We start from the raw sequence: 12,924 nt of genomic DNA on the forward strand, positions 1-12,924 counted from the left end.
TAGCATCCAAAGATCAGTACGGTGACAAAAAAGAACACCTTTGGAGCAAGCCAACTTTGCGACAAACAGCAAAGTAGAATTCCATCTGTTGAGCGTTTTACCATCACAAAAAGTCAACCGGATTGGAGCCTACGAGTCAGCTAAAGAGCTCTGAGAGAAGTTCTTGTAGCTGCACGAAGGGATCTTGGAGGCGAAACTCGCAAGATGAAATCTACTTCGGAACCAACTCAGCAACCTCTGAATAGAAGAAGGAGAAACAATCGTACATCTACACTTAAGGATCAAGGAGTTGATCACCAAACTCATGAATCTCAGAGAAATGATAACAAACTGAGATTCATTAAGGTACGCTTTAAATACATTTTCGAGAACACCTGAGTGGAGATCCATAATTGACTATTTTTACATCTCTAAGGACCTTGAGATGAGTACATTAGAAAATTTATTATCTACTTTTGAAATTCACAAATCGAGATGTGTAGGCCTAAGAAGTAAAGAAGAAAAGATAGCTCAAAACCTAGCACGAAAGCTAACCAGAAAGATGAACCAAATTCAGACATATCACTCAACGAAGACGAAGCAACATTTATGATAAGAAAGTTAAGTAAATTCCTTAAATTTAATAAGTTTAACAAATCGCAAGTTAAGAAACTTCTACGAAGCAAACGAAAGGTGTGCGGTGCTATAATTGCTAAGAAGAATGGTACATTAAAGACAACTACTCAAAACTGAAGGAGAAAGATAAGAACAAAAGACCAATAAAAATGAAGCACAAGAACCAATAGATGATGTGGAACGAATTGTCATCATCAGAATCAAAAGCCTACGTCTAACTTATACTTATGGAAAGTCACCAAGAAGTCAACGACGAAGCAAGTTCCTCCGAAATAAGCATCGAGAGTATCAACAAAGGAGGAACTACTTTAGAGGAAAATAGTAATGAGGGGGAGCATCAGATAACGAGATCAATATGGTATGTGAGGTACGTTCTCTATCTCCGAATAAGTTATACAAATTTATCAAATTGCATTCTAAAAATTCTTGTCAATTAGAAATAAAAAATTAAAAATTTAAAAGAAAATTCTTGATTAATCTAGTATATTGGGTTAAATCATACTTGGATTAAATTAATTGAAAATTATTTACTAAAAACTTGAATTTCTAAACTGAAATTAATTTCACAAAATGTTTTTAAAATTAATTTAAAGCGAAAATAATTTTATAAAAGTTGTAAAAATATTAAATAATTTTTTAAAAAGTGGTAGATTTGAATTTCAGAAACATTATTTTTTTATATAATATTGAGAATAGTCTAAATTTCAAGCTCTAAGTTTTGCCCAAAATTTTAAATAAAATCACTATGGCATGTGATATAGCTCAGCAAAATAAAGAAAAAGAAAGTTATGATTCTCATCTAGAAAAATGAGAATTATAAATCACATTAACTCCAAAAACACATGCTTTTCCAACTCCAGGACAAACAAACATATCGACTTCTTAAAACTACAGGAATAAATTAGAACATACAAACAAATAACAAAAAAATCACAGGAGAAATAGCAGGCCTCTTCGATCTTCCATGTTACTTGAAGAGAAAAGAGGTTAGCCCCAATTCAATTTTATTAGAAATCGACTAGAATATTGTCAATAGATATATTGCTTCAAGCTGCTAAGGTGGCCATAGTAAAATAACTGAGTATAAACCAACATACTTTTCTGTCTCATAATACTTCCTGATCAAAGATTGAATGGGTGTTGCAGTTGTGGTGGGGAGAACAAAGGGAGATCCAGTGCAGCGCCACCGATTTTCAGATCTTCTTCCGACACTTTCAGATCCTGAAGAGGAGACAAGGGAAACATTATACATTGTATTTTGTATCCAATTGATAATCTAAGCAATTTCTGTTCTCCAGTAAAGGAAACACTTTAGAATCAACAACTTAAATAAGGTGTGGAAGACTTTAAACACGAATCATGAACGTGAAGTTGGAAAAGGAACAAGAAGGATAGATTTTCTTAGTTCGTTTCACGTACCCAGTTGTGAGTTTTCCTGATGTATCCAGTAAGAAATAGATCCAGGCGATCGTTTGTGGCACCTTCAACATGGCCGATTAAACGCGGGATCTGTACAAAGAAGACAAGTTGCATAATTCATCTTCTCCTGAAAAGAACAAACGACTCTACCATTGTGCCAAAGCACCCCTTCATGAATTTGACTTTGATACCACTTATGCAATGCCACGAATGAAATTTATGTAAAGAACAAATCAAGAATTATAACAAATTGAAAAGATTCATCACATGTACATATAAAGGGTCCAATCTTCTAACTATTTCTCGTAAAAATAGGGTTCAACTAACCTGGTATATACTATCCACTTTACTAAACAATTTAAGCAAGAAAGAATTAGGATGAAGCGGTATAGGGAAAGGCAGAATGTTAAATGTCAAATCAAGAATTTGGCTTTGATACACCTTGATGGAGCACCATGAACAAAATCTCATATAGAGAACAAATCAAGAGAATTCTATAAAACTGAAAGATGCACCCCATGAGGTTTGAGGGTCATTTTTATAAAACAAATAAAGGGTCAGTCTTCTAATTATTTCCCCTAAAACTAGGGTCTACTTTACAGGTTTATCATACCGAATAAATATAACAAACTTTAAGAAACTTAAAATCTGGTGTACCTTTACAAACTAAAAAGAATAGGATGTTAACCTTAATCAAACATAACCATGAAATTAATTCATCTACTGCGTTGAACTGATAACATCTAGCCAATGAACACATACCATTACTCTCTTAGCAACCCCGCGCGAGGTGTCCCATCCCATGTTCACAATAACCTTATACATTCCATGCAGTTCAAGCTTTGCCCAACCCAAAAAGACCCCACACACTTGATCAGGAACTGATTCATATGAACCAGTATCTGCAATAAACAATTTAACTAGCAACTGAAAACACACCTAGAGACTAGAATTTAGTACATAATTGCACAAATATGTAATCATATTCTTTACATTACAACTTAACAAGCAAAGCGTTAGTTTCCTTACCTGCAGTGACATTAACTTGAGTAACACCATCGTGAGAAACTAGCTCTCCAACCAGGCCTCTAACAAACAATAATTCAATTGGCAGTGCACTTTGCACCCCTGAAAAAACATCAACAATTAGTAGTAACATCACATTTTCTAGCTTTAAATTTGTTGACAGATATGAAGAGTTGATGGACATGGAAAAGAAAGTACAATCATCAAATGCAGGAAGATCCCATAACTCAGGCTGAAACTCCAAAAGGGAATGAAGCATATAATCTGCAATGTAATAACATTCATCTTGTCCTTGAAGAGATGGCACGGCAACTACCTTTGCTCCTGCAGTCTTTGCTGCTTTTACACCAACCCTGTATTTAAGTAACATAATTTTCTATTTAAACTCAACTACTAGCAATAAGGTTCTTTCTGCTAAACATAGAAGGGAAAAACACTTGACGTCGGATGTCAAATTTCCTTAAATGTTCAACATAATCAAAAGGCAGTGAATTCAAGAAAGCAATCAAGAGTGTAAGAAAGAGAAAAGTATACTCATCAGAGAGGACAAAGCCAAGAATAAATCTATAGGTTTCAACTTAAAAGTAGACTAAATCATCACCATAGCATTTGTTCCGATGAGTACTATTTAGTGCTAACTTTTAGGTGCCAAATCTTCATTCTTATGGGGACATCTCCCTATACACTTCATCCAGAATAATATTGGAAGAATGATATACATGCCTAGACTCAAAAGATAGTAGCAGAGTAAGAATAACGGTTGTTGCAAAGCTGGTTGGGACAACAAATTAATGCAACATTGTTTGAAAAGGTTAGTATGCAACATGAAAAATGTCAAGACACTCACTATGGTTCGAAAATTTTTGCAGCTTATAATGATACCATTTAGATAACCTTGGAAAAAATTGCAAATTTGTAAAATTTAACTGAGAAAATGAAATTCTACTTACGGGGAATCTTCAATGACCAGACAATTTGAGGTATTTACTCCAAGTCTCTTTGCGGCCTCTAGGTATCTGATTAGTAGAATGATAACAAGGATATGCCATTCACAAAAAAGGTGTTAAAAAAGAAGTTTTTGATATATGATAAGAAAAAATCACTCACATGTCAGGAAAAGGTTTTCCGTGATTAACATCATCCCCACCAAGAATAACAGAAAATGATTGTGCCCATCCTGAAGAGAAGTTTAATAGTTCATAAGATCATGAAGAAACAACAGATGACTAGTTGCAGATGCTGATGTTTTATTTAACATTGAATTTTCTATATGGTGCATACCACCCAGCTAGAATGTTTTACATTCCAAAGAATAAAAGTTGTTATGGTAAAAAGGCTCATGTGTAAATATGTAAGGATAAAGGACTTCCTAATAAATGTTTCTATGGATCTCTTCGCATCCTTGGTGGGCTCACAATCTGAGCCCGCATAAGTTTGCCTGTCATTTCACAGAACGCACCATGCATGATTCTTCATAGCAAGCCCAATTTGAGTTCATTCTCAATCATGCACTCATATGGTATAAGCAAGCGCAAGTAGAATGTTGGTGCAATCAACCTCTAGTAAGAGTTGACCATGGTTTAGGGTTTGCTTTTTAAGCAATGTGTTTAAATAATATATGTGTTGTTTGGATGAGTCAAGTAGGTCAAAGTTAACTAAATGTTTGACGGTGGACGAAATCCAAATGGGTCAAGGTCGCCTAAACATTTGACATTGATTAAAGTCCAACATGTGTTTGCAAATATAGAGAATCCAATCAGGAGTTAACAAGGGAAAAGATCAAGTGAGTCAACATAGACTAGACACTCAGAAATGATGAAGTTCAGTCAGGGTGGTAATGGAAGTCTAGGCAAGTTGTGGAGGATCAGATGCTTAGCAATGATAAAAGTCCTCACGAGTCAAGGAGTACAGGATGTTAGACAACTAATGGAAATCTAGGCAGGTTGCGGAGGATTGAATGCTTGATGGTGATGAAAGTCCTAATAGGTCAAAGTGGACTAAGTCCAGACAGGTCGTGGAGGATTCAATGATTAACAACGAAGAAGTCTTGCTAGGCGATGTCAAGCAAGGTTGAAGTCCTAAAGGAATGAACTCTAGACATTTGAAGTCTTGGATCAAGCATGACCCAAGGCCGGGCATGTGAAAGTCCTAGTAGGTTGAGGTCAACTTGATATTGGACAATGGATGAAGTCCATGTTGGAACCCCCAAGGTTGTTTTGATGTGATCAAACAAGTTAAGTTAGGTCCTATTTGGTTTAACCCTTGTGTCTAAGTGTGCAGGATCTTAGGAGCACAGGAAGTCCAGCGGAAGACGCGGCTAGCGAGAAGGACGGTATGGGGAGAGAGCCGACAGGCTCGGTGCGTCCGAGGGACGAGGTGCCGCGGAAGAGTACACTAGTGGACGAGAAGAACGTACGCGACGTTCGAGGGACGAGAAACCGGAGAGGAAGGCAGCTCGAGGAGAAGGCCGGAACTTGGGTTCGGGTGAGCCCTATTCCGGATGACCGAGATCACCCAAGCTAGCGGAGCCGGAGCGGAAGACCCGGACCGAGACGTGCAGAACCAGAGTAGAGGAACCGGACCGCAAAAAGTCAATCCTGTTGACTTTTGTGGTTCGGACGCCTGGAGCCATTCCGGGCACCCGGAGCCTTAGAGTCCGGGCGCCCGGAACCTAAAGTTTATCAAGAGTGACGTGGTCGTTGACCGACGCGTCATGGATATACTTCTATCCCACTCCAAGCGCCCGGAACCCTTCCAGGCGCCCGGAACAATGCTATATATAGCACTGGTTTCAACAGTTAGAACAACAATTTGTAATTCCATTTCTTCTGTTCTACTTTTGTTTGTTAGCTGTGAACGTTGTAAGAGGCTACTCCACCTGAAGGAGATCTTCAGAAAAGTGCGCTTCATTCTTCTTGGATTAGCAATCTTCTGATTGCAAACCAAGTAATTCTTCTTGTGTCTATTTCCTTTTTATTAGTCTCTTTATTTTTAGTTACAAGTGTTCTTATTCAAGCTATAAGTCGAGAAAGGGTTGATTTATTTTTGTGGGACAATTCATCCCTCCCCTCTTGTCGGCCTCCAAAAGGACCAACAAGTGGTATTAGAGCGAGGACACTTCAGAAGGACTAATTGTCGACCGAAGCAAAGCAACCAATGGCCGGACCAAGCATCGTTCCACCAAAATTCGAGGGAGACTTCGCACACTGGAAACGTCGTATGGAGGTATTCCTGAAAACAGACTTTGAGATTTGTTTAATAATAAAATATGATTTTGTAACTCCTACGAATCAAAATGGAGAGGAAAAAGAAGAGAGTCTTTGGATGAAGAAAGAGCAAAATGATTCCGTAGCGAATAACCGAGCAGAGTATCACTTGCTGAGCGTAATGTCGCCTCAAGAAGTCAACCGCATCGGGAGCTACTCGTCGGCCAAAGAACTCTAGGAAAAATTCCTGGAACTCCATGAAGGCACATCCAAAGTCAAGCTCGCAAGAAGAAATATACTTCGGAACAAACTGACGAATATTCGTCTGGAAAGAGGTGAGAAGGTAGCCGATCTACATGCGAAGGTAAAAGAACTAATCACCGAACTCGAAAACCTCGGTGAAACAGTAACCAACCGGGACATGATATGCTATGCACTCAATACCTTTCCCAGAACTCCAGAATGGACCTCAATAATCGACGTCTACTATATCTCAAAGGACCTGGAGGTAAGTACCTTAGAGGAACTTTTTTCTACTCTAGAATTACATGAAACCAGATGTGCAAGGACAACAAAAGACTCAAGCCAAATTATGGCACTAAATGCAACCAAGAAGGATGAACCCGAGTCAGACTCAGAAGAAGATCAAGAAGCTTATATGGTAAGGAATTTCAAAAAATTCTTTAGATCTAACAAATTTAAAGAAATGCAAAATAAGAAAAATTCAAGAAATAGAAGAAGGGTTCGATGTTACCAGTGTTAAAAAGAATGACACATAAAAGAAGACTGCCAAGAACTCAAGAAGGAAAAAAAGGAAAGATGCCCAAGAAACACAAGACTCTAACTGTTACTTGGGACGACAACTCATCATCAGAGTCAGAAATAAAAGAGTATGTCGGACTAGCACTGATGGTGAGCTATGAAGGGCAGAGCACATCAGAAGCCAGCATTGATGAAGGGGGAGTGACTTCAGATGAATGCAGCGAAGCAGGGGGAGAGTCAGGCTTCAAGTCTGATATGGTAAGTGAGGTGTGCCTCTTACCTCCTGATCAACTTTATTTTGGTATTAAGTCTATGGCAAAATCTATGTACAAATTAAAAAGTAAAAATAATAAATTAAAAAAATGAAAACTTAGAAATAAAAAGAATTTTAGCAAAATCATGTCTGATAGAAGATTTTGATAAAGTAAGACTTGAAAATGATAAATTAAAAGAAGAAATAGAAAACTTGAAAAATTCTGCTTGTTCAAATATTTCTGCCTTTAGAAACTATAAAGGATTAAACTGGTACTATAGGTTTCACAAAAGTCAGATCAGAAAAATATCAAAAGTTTATATACCTAGAAAATACCTGATTAACCCTGTAGGAAGGAACCTATATTGGGTTTCAAAAACTTGTTTAAATTGAAAATGAAATTAGACTTAGGGCTTTCAGGTAGAAAATTGAATATTTGAATTCATTAAAAGACTTTGTCTAGAAGTGGTTGATGATCCAATAACCAAGAAGGCCTAGTGCCTCGCCACAGCCTGGAAGCCAATTTCTGAATTAAATATTTAATTGACAAACTGATAAGCATAAAAATTAATTGTCTTCAATCTTTGTTAATGGTTTAACATTTGTTAAAATTTCTTCTAAAAATAAAAAAAAAATTTACTTCACTTAGAAAACTTTTTCAAACTTAACTCAGCAAATTTTTTTTATAGCAGACTTCATTTAAATTATTTCTGTTAAATTTTTTTTAATCCGTTGCACAAAATTGTTATTTTCAATTTAGAAATTTTTCTGCTTGAAAATTTTCTCACTTAGAAATTTTTTTAACACTTAAAACTTTCTAATTTATTGCAAATTTTTTTAAATTAACCTTAGACTTATTAAGGAACCCCATTTTTTTATGTGATCAAAGGAGGAGAAGGATATTAAGTCTAGGGGGAGGTATAATCTAATTTTTAAACTAAAAAATCTTTTTGCACTTATTTGCAAAATTAATTGTTTTTACATTGTATTTTTTTTGTTTTTGCATTTGTTTACCCTAGCTTAACTTGGGTTGTTCATATCAAAAAAGGGGAGATTATTGGAACCCCAAGGTTGTTTTTATGTGATTAAACAAGTAAAGTTAGGTTCTATTTGGTTTAACCCTTGTGTCTAAGTGTGCAGGAGCTTAGGAGCACAGGAAGTTGAGAGGAAGACGCGGCTAGCGAGAAGGACGATACAGGGAGAGAGCCGACAAGCTCGGTGCGTCCGAGGGACGAGGTGCCGTGGAAGAGTATATTGGTGGACGAGAAGAACGTATGCGACGTTCTAGGGACGAGAAATCGGAGAGGAAGGCTGCTCGAGGAGAAGACCGGAACTTGGGTTCGGGTGAGCCCTATTCTGGATGGCCGAGATCACCTAAGCGAGAGGAGCCGGAGCGGAAGACCCGAACTGAGACGAGCAGAATCGGAGTAGAGAAATCGGACCGCAAAAAGTCAATCCTGTTGACTTTTGTGGTCCCGGCGCCCGGAGCCTTAGAGTCCGGAACCCAAAGTTTATCAAGAGTGACGTGGTACCGACGCGTCGGGGATAGAATTCTATCCCACTCCAGGCGCCCGGAACCCTTCCAGGCGCCCAGAACAGTGCTATAAATATAGCACTGATTTCAACAGTTAGAACTACAACTTGTAATTCCATTTCTTCTATTCTGCTTTTGTTTGTGAGTTGTGAACGTTGTAAGAGGCTACTCCGCACGAAGGAGATCTTCAGAAAAGTGCGCTTCATTCTCCTTGGATTAGCAATCTTCTGATTGCAAACCAAGTAATTCTTCTTGTGTCTATTTCCTTTTTATTAGTCTCTTTAGTTTTAGTTACAAGTGTTCTTATTCAAGCTATAAGTCGAGAAAGGGTTGATTTGTTTTGGTAGGGCAATTCACGCCTCCCCTCTTGCCGGGACCAACAGTCCAAAGGCGATGAATCTCTTGGTAAGGGAAGTTATGGTAGGTTGAGGGTTGATGTCAACTATATACTAGGCAAGGATAAAGAACCACTTAAGGTCGACTTGTATTAGGGTAGACGAAGAAGTTTTGAAGACATAAGGTTTCTTAGCACGACACAGTTCATGATGTTTTTGTTTCACATAATACGTTATATATATATATATATAGGTAGTGGCAGCTGCTGATTGGGTATAATTCCCCCTTACAAAAGTCACCTAGCTAAAAAAATAAGCACATAGGGAGGCGACATTGATCCATTATAAGAAGAACATGAGACAAGTTTAAAAAAAAATTTCATGGTTGATAAGACTACATCCAACCCGACAATATTATTTTAAGTACTATGAATACTAGCATACTGGAGAAGCCAAAGGAGACTATTATATTAATCAAAGATTAAAAAAAGTTAATACACATGCAGATGATTAGAGATCAGAGAAATAGAGACAAAAAGCCTCTTATAAGACCCAAAATGGTAAATTCAAAGGTCATTGTTGAAGAAGTAAACTAATCTCATCTTCTTACTAGAGATATGTTAGGCACAATGAAGATACCTTGTTAACTTAGATAAATTCCAAAACAAGTCATTAAAAAAATCTTAAAATACCATGATAATGCCGAAAATTCATGGTAAAATGTACAAATAAATTGAAACCTTGATTGTGGGAAATTTTTAGCTCAATGTGTTTCCTTATGGAGTTTGAAGCAAGTGCCAATGGGATTCCATGTTTGCGAAGATGCCCAATAAGGCGATTAACACCCAGAAGTGCTTTTGCTAATGGCCACCTATAGAAATGAAAGAACACAGAATACCATTATACAGTTATGATATTGATCAGTATTGGCTCTTTCAAAAGATAACTAGCCTTCTAAGAGCAACAAACCCACAACATACAACATAATAAACAACTCAATCAATCAACAAGCACACTAATATCAGAGTAAAGAATTTTCAATGCAATACAGGCTGCCTGAAAACAAAAGAATGATCAAATTCATAGTTTTTTTGTATGGATGGATACGTACTCCAATGCTTTGGGTGCTAGGCTGACATTGAAGCATAAAAGTTAATGGAATTTTTTTACAACTGATCATGCCTAAACCAATGAGTGGGATAAATAAATGATTAAATCACTAGAAACTTTTTTTTTTTTTGCTATTCTTTGATCCTCAAGTGATCAAGAAGAGAAGTTACACAAGATAACTTTAGCATGGCATTCATATATGTTGGCACATACTGTAGTTTGTGATAATACACGAGTTAAATGCCAACAACACAAGTCCCAAAAAAATACATATAAATTGGATCATCTATAGACACTCATTTTAATTTGAAGGGTTTATTCATTGAAATTTTGCAACTAAATGATAATGCTGATGTTGTTCAAAGATGACAAATACATTCTATATAAAGAATCAATGAAACTAAAAAGAATATTATACATTGTAATGAAAATGAGTTAGTTGGTTTGAATATAACTAATAAAATAGTCTTGCAAAGAGTTGGAGGAAAAATATGATTCATGTAATTAACTGTCGATTGTTGTGTCAAACTTGATCATGATGATGAATGATAATGACGAGGCTAGAGTGAAAATTAACACAACAAAAGCAAATATTTTTCCACCTGTCATACACTTACTGAAATGGATTTACTATTGAGATAAGTACTAAAGAAGAGAGATGAAAATAATGCTTCAAATTTAATCGAGAGGCAACAAAGCTTCACCTTTCCTGATATAAAGGCATGATCGCCTTAGAGTACTCCTCAGCCGTCATCGGCAGCCCGTAGTCCTGGACTATCGCGGCGGCCGCCTGCTCGTGCATCATCCCCAACCGCTTCTCCTCCTTGGAGGCATCGACCGACTTGCCGTACCTCGCCAAGAACTCATCCAGGATCCCTCCCGTGGCCCTCTCTGACCCATTTCGTAATCAACAACAACACAAATCGGAGAAAGATCGGAGGTGGCGCAAAGAAGCACAGACCGGTATCGAGAAGAGTTCCGTCCAGATCGAAAATAACGGCCGCGATCGAGGCTGCGCCGTCCATGGAGGGGATTCCGCTGGAAAGGCGGAGGCAACGGCGAAGAGCTTAAATGGCGGAGAGGAGGAGGAATCGATTCGGCGATTGGAATCGATCCGGGCCTCGCATTTTGCTTCTGCCCGCCCGCATTCGATTCCACTTCCGTCTCGGGGATTCGTCGCGCATAAATGCTTGCCTTCGCCGGAGCAGAGAAACGCAAATCGGCGCTTACGTCAACTGGCAACTTTTTTTTTCATATAAAAAATAATAATATAAAATAACTGTTATAAGGTATGGCTTACGATTTTAATATTGTGTTCTAGGCTAAACGCTCCTCCTAGTGTCCGTCATTCGGAGTTTTAATTATTATATATATATATAATAATTTAAAACTATTTTAAAAACAATTACAAAGGACTATAATTAAATTAAATATCATAAGTTAATTAAATATTAAATGAAAATATAAATTAAATTAAATTAAAAATCATAATTAATATATTAAATAATAAATTAAATTAAAAGATCATAATTAATTAAAAAATTAAATGAAAATTCAACTAAAGATATTAAATGGAAAATAATAAATAAAGATGTATAATTTAGTAGTGTACGACCCCCCCAAAAAATATTAGTAATTTTTTTTTTTATTATAGTGGAGAGTATAATAGATTTTTATACATTTGATGTGTCACATTAGAGACCATAAACAAAATTCATTTAGAACTCTAATAACTACGGATGCCCTAATATAATATAATTTATATACTTTATCACTATAGCAAAGAAGTGAAAGAAAATGAAAATCGGAGAGAAAAAAAATATATGGGGAAAGAAAAGGAATGAAGGAAAATAAACAAAAACAAATAGATTTTGCTACAATCACGGCCAATGATCGCAGCTCATAGCTAGACGGGATTCGCGACCAAGTTGCAACCATTAGTCACGGTCAAAAATAAACTAAGTCATGAATATGATATGATGCATTAATTTTCAAAAAAACTAAAGGTATAATTCCTTTAAAAAAATGTAGATGCTTGCAACTAAACTTGGGAATGAAAACAGAGAGGTCGACTTGGAGTAATATTTTGTGAATATGCCATGAACATTTGGATTAGCCATCAAAAGCAAAAAGGAAACCAAAGGAAAGGATGGGTATCAAAGCAATTGGAATTGGAATAACTATTTGACTTTATAAAAAACAAATAAATCCATTTCTTTAATTACCTCTTATATCGGCCTCACAAATATAAAGAAAGGTAAATATATATATATACAATCGTTAGGAGCATGATGATAAATCTTAGATCGTCAATTTCTAAGAATCGATCTCTCATTATTATGTCAGAAATATCATATGTTCATCATCTTTGCTACACTCTCGAGATAATTTATAGACATCACACTGATTAACTTTGGGATCACATATATCAAACTCATGATGTTGATTTGTTTATGTAATTGTAATTCATCAGCACATCCATTTCCATCAAAAATATTGCATATAGTTAATTATTATTAATTTCAATAAAGAAAATCATTACTAATTTAAATAAAAAAAAATCATTCTTAATATGTGTGTAAGTAGTGAGTACATGCAAATTTAAAAGAATACACATGTACATGGCTAAGCCTTAAAAGAATACATGTACATGGCTAAGCCTTA

At 36.3% G+C, this 12,924-nt stretch overlaps 1 protein-coding gene across 1 annotated transcript; it reads right to left on the minus strand.

Moving 5' to 3' along the window:
* Positions 1 to 1,550: 1,550 nt before the first annotated feature.
* LOC122004099 (bifunctional riboflavin kinase/FMN phosphatase-like) lies at positions 1,551 to 11,508 on the minus strand. Its single transcript, XM_042559031.1, has 10 exons — positions 11,222 to 11,508; positions 10,965 to 11,151; positions 9,891 to 10,021; positions 4,168 to 4,237; positions 4,011 to 4,076; positions 3,259 to 3,413; positions 3,064 to 3,162; positions 2,797 to 2,936; positions 2,035 to 2,124; positions 1,551 to 1,836 (listed from the first exon to the last, which is right to left on the minus strand). Exons 1-10 carry the CDS (start codon positions 11,283 to 11,285, stop codon positions 1,738 to 1,740), a joined length of 1,101 nt encoding a protein of 366 aa, XP_042414965.1. The 5' UTR covers positions 11,286 to 11,508; the 3' UTR covers positions 1,551 to 1,737.
* Between the last annotated feature and the right edge of the window lie 1,416 nt (positions 11,509 to 12,924).

The sequence above is a fragment of the Zingiber officinale genome, chromosome 7B (genome assembly GCF_018446385.1).
Source record: "Zingiber officinale cultivar Zhangliang chromosome 7B, Zo_v1.1, whole genome shotgun sequence".
Taxonomy (NCBI): Eukaryota; Viridiplantae; Streptophyta; class Magnoliopsida; order Zingiberales; family Zingiberaceae; genus Zingiber; species Zingiber officinale.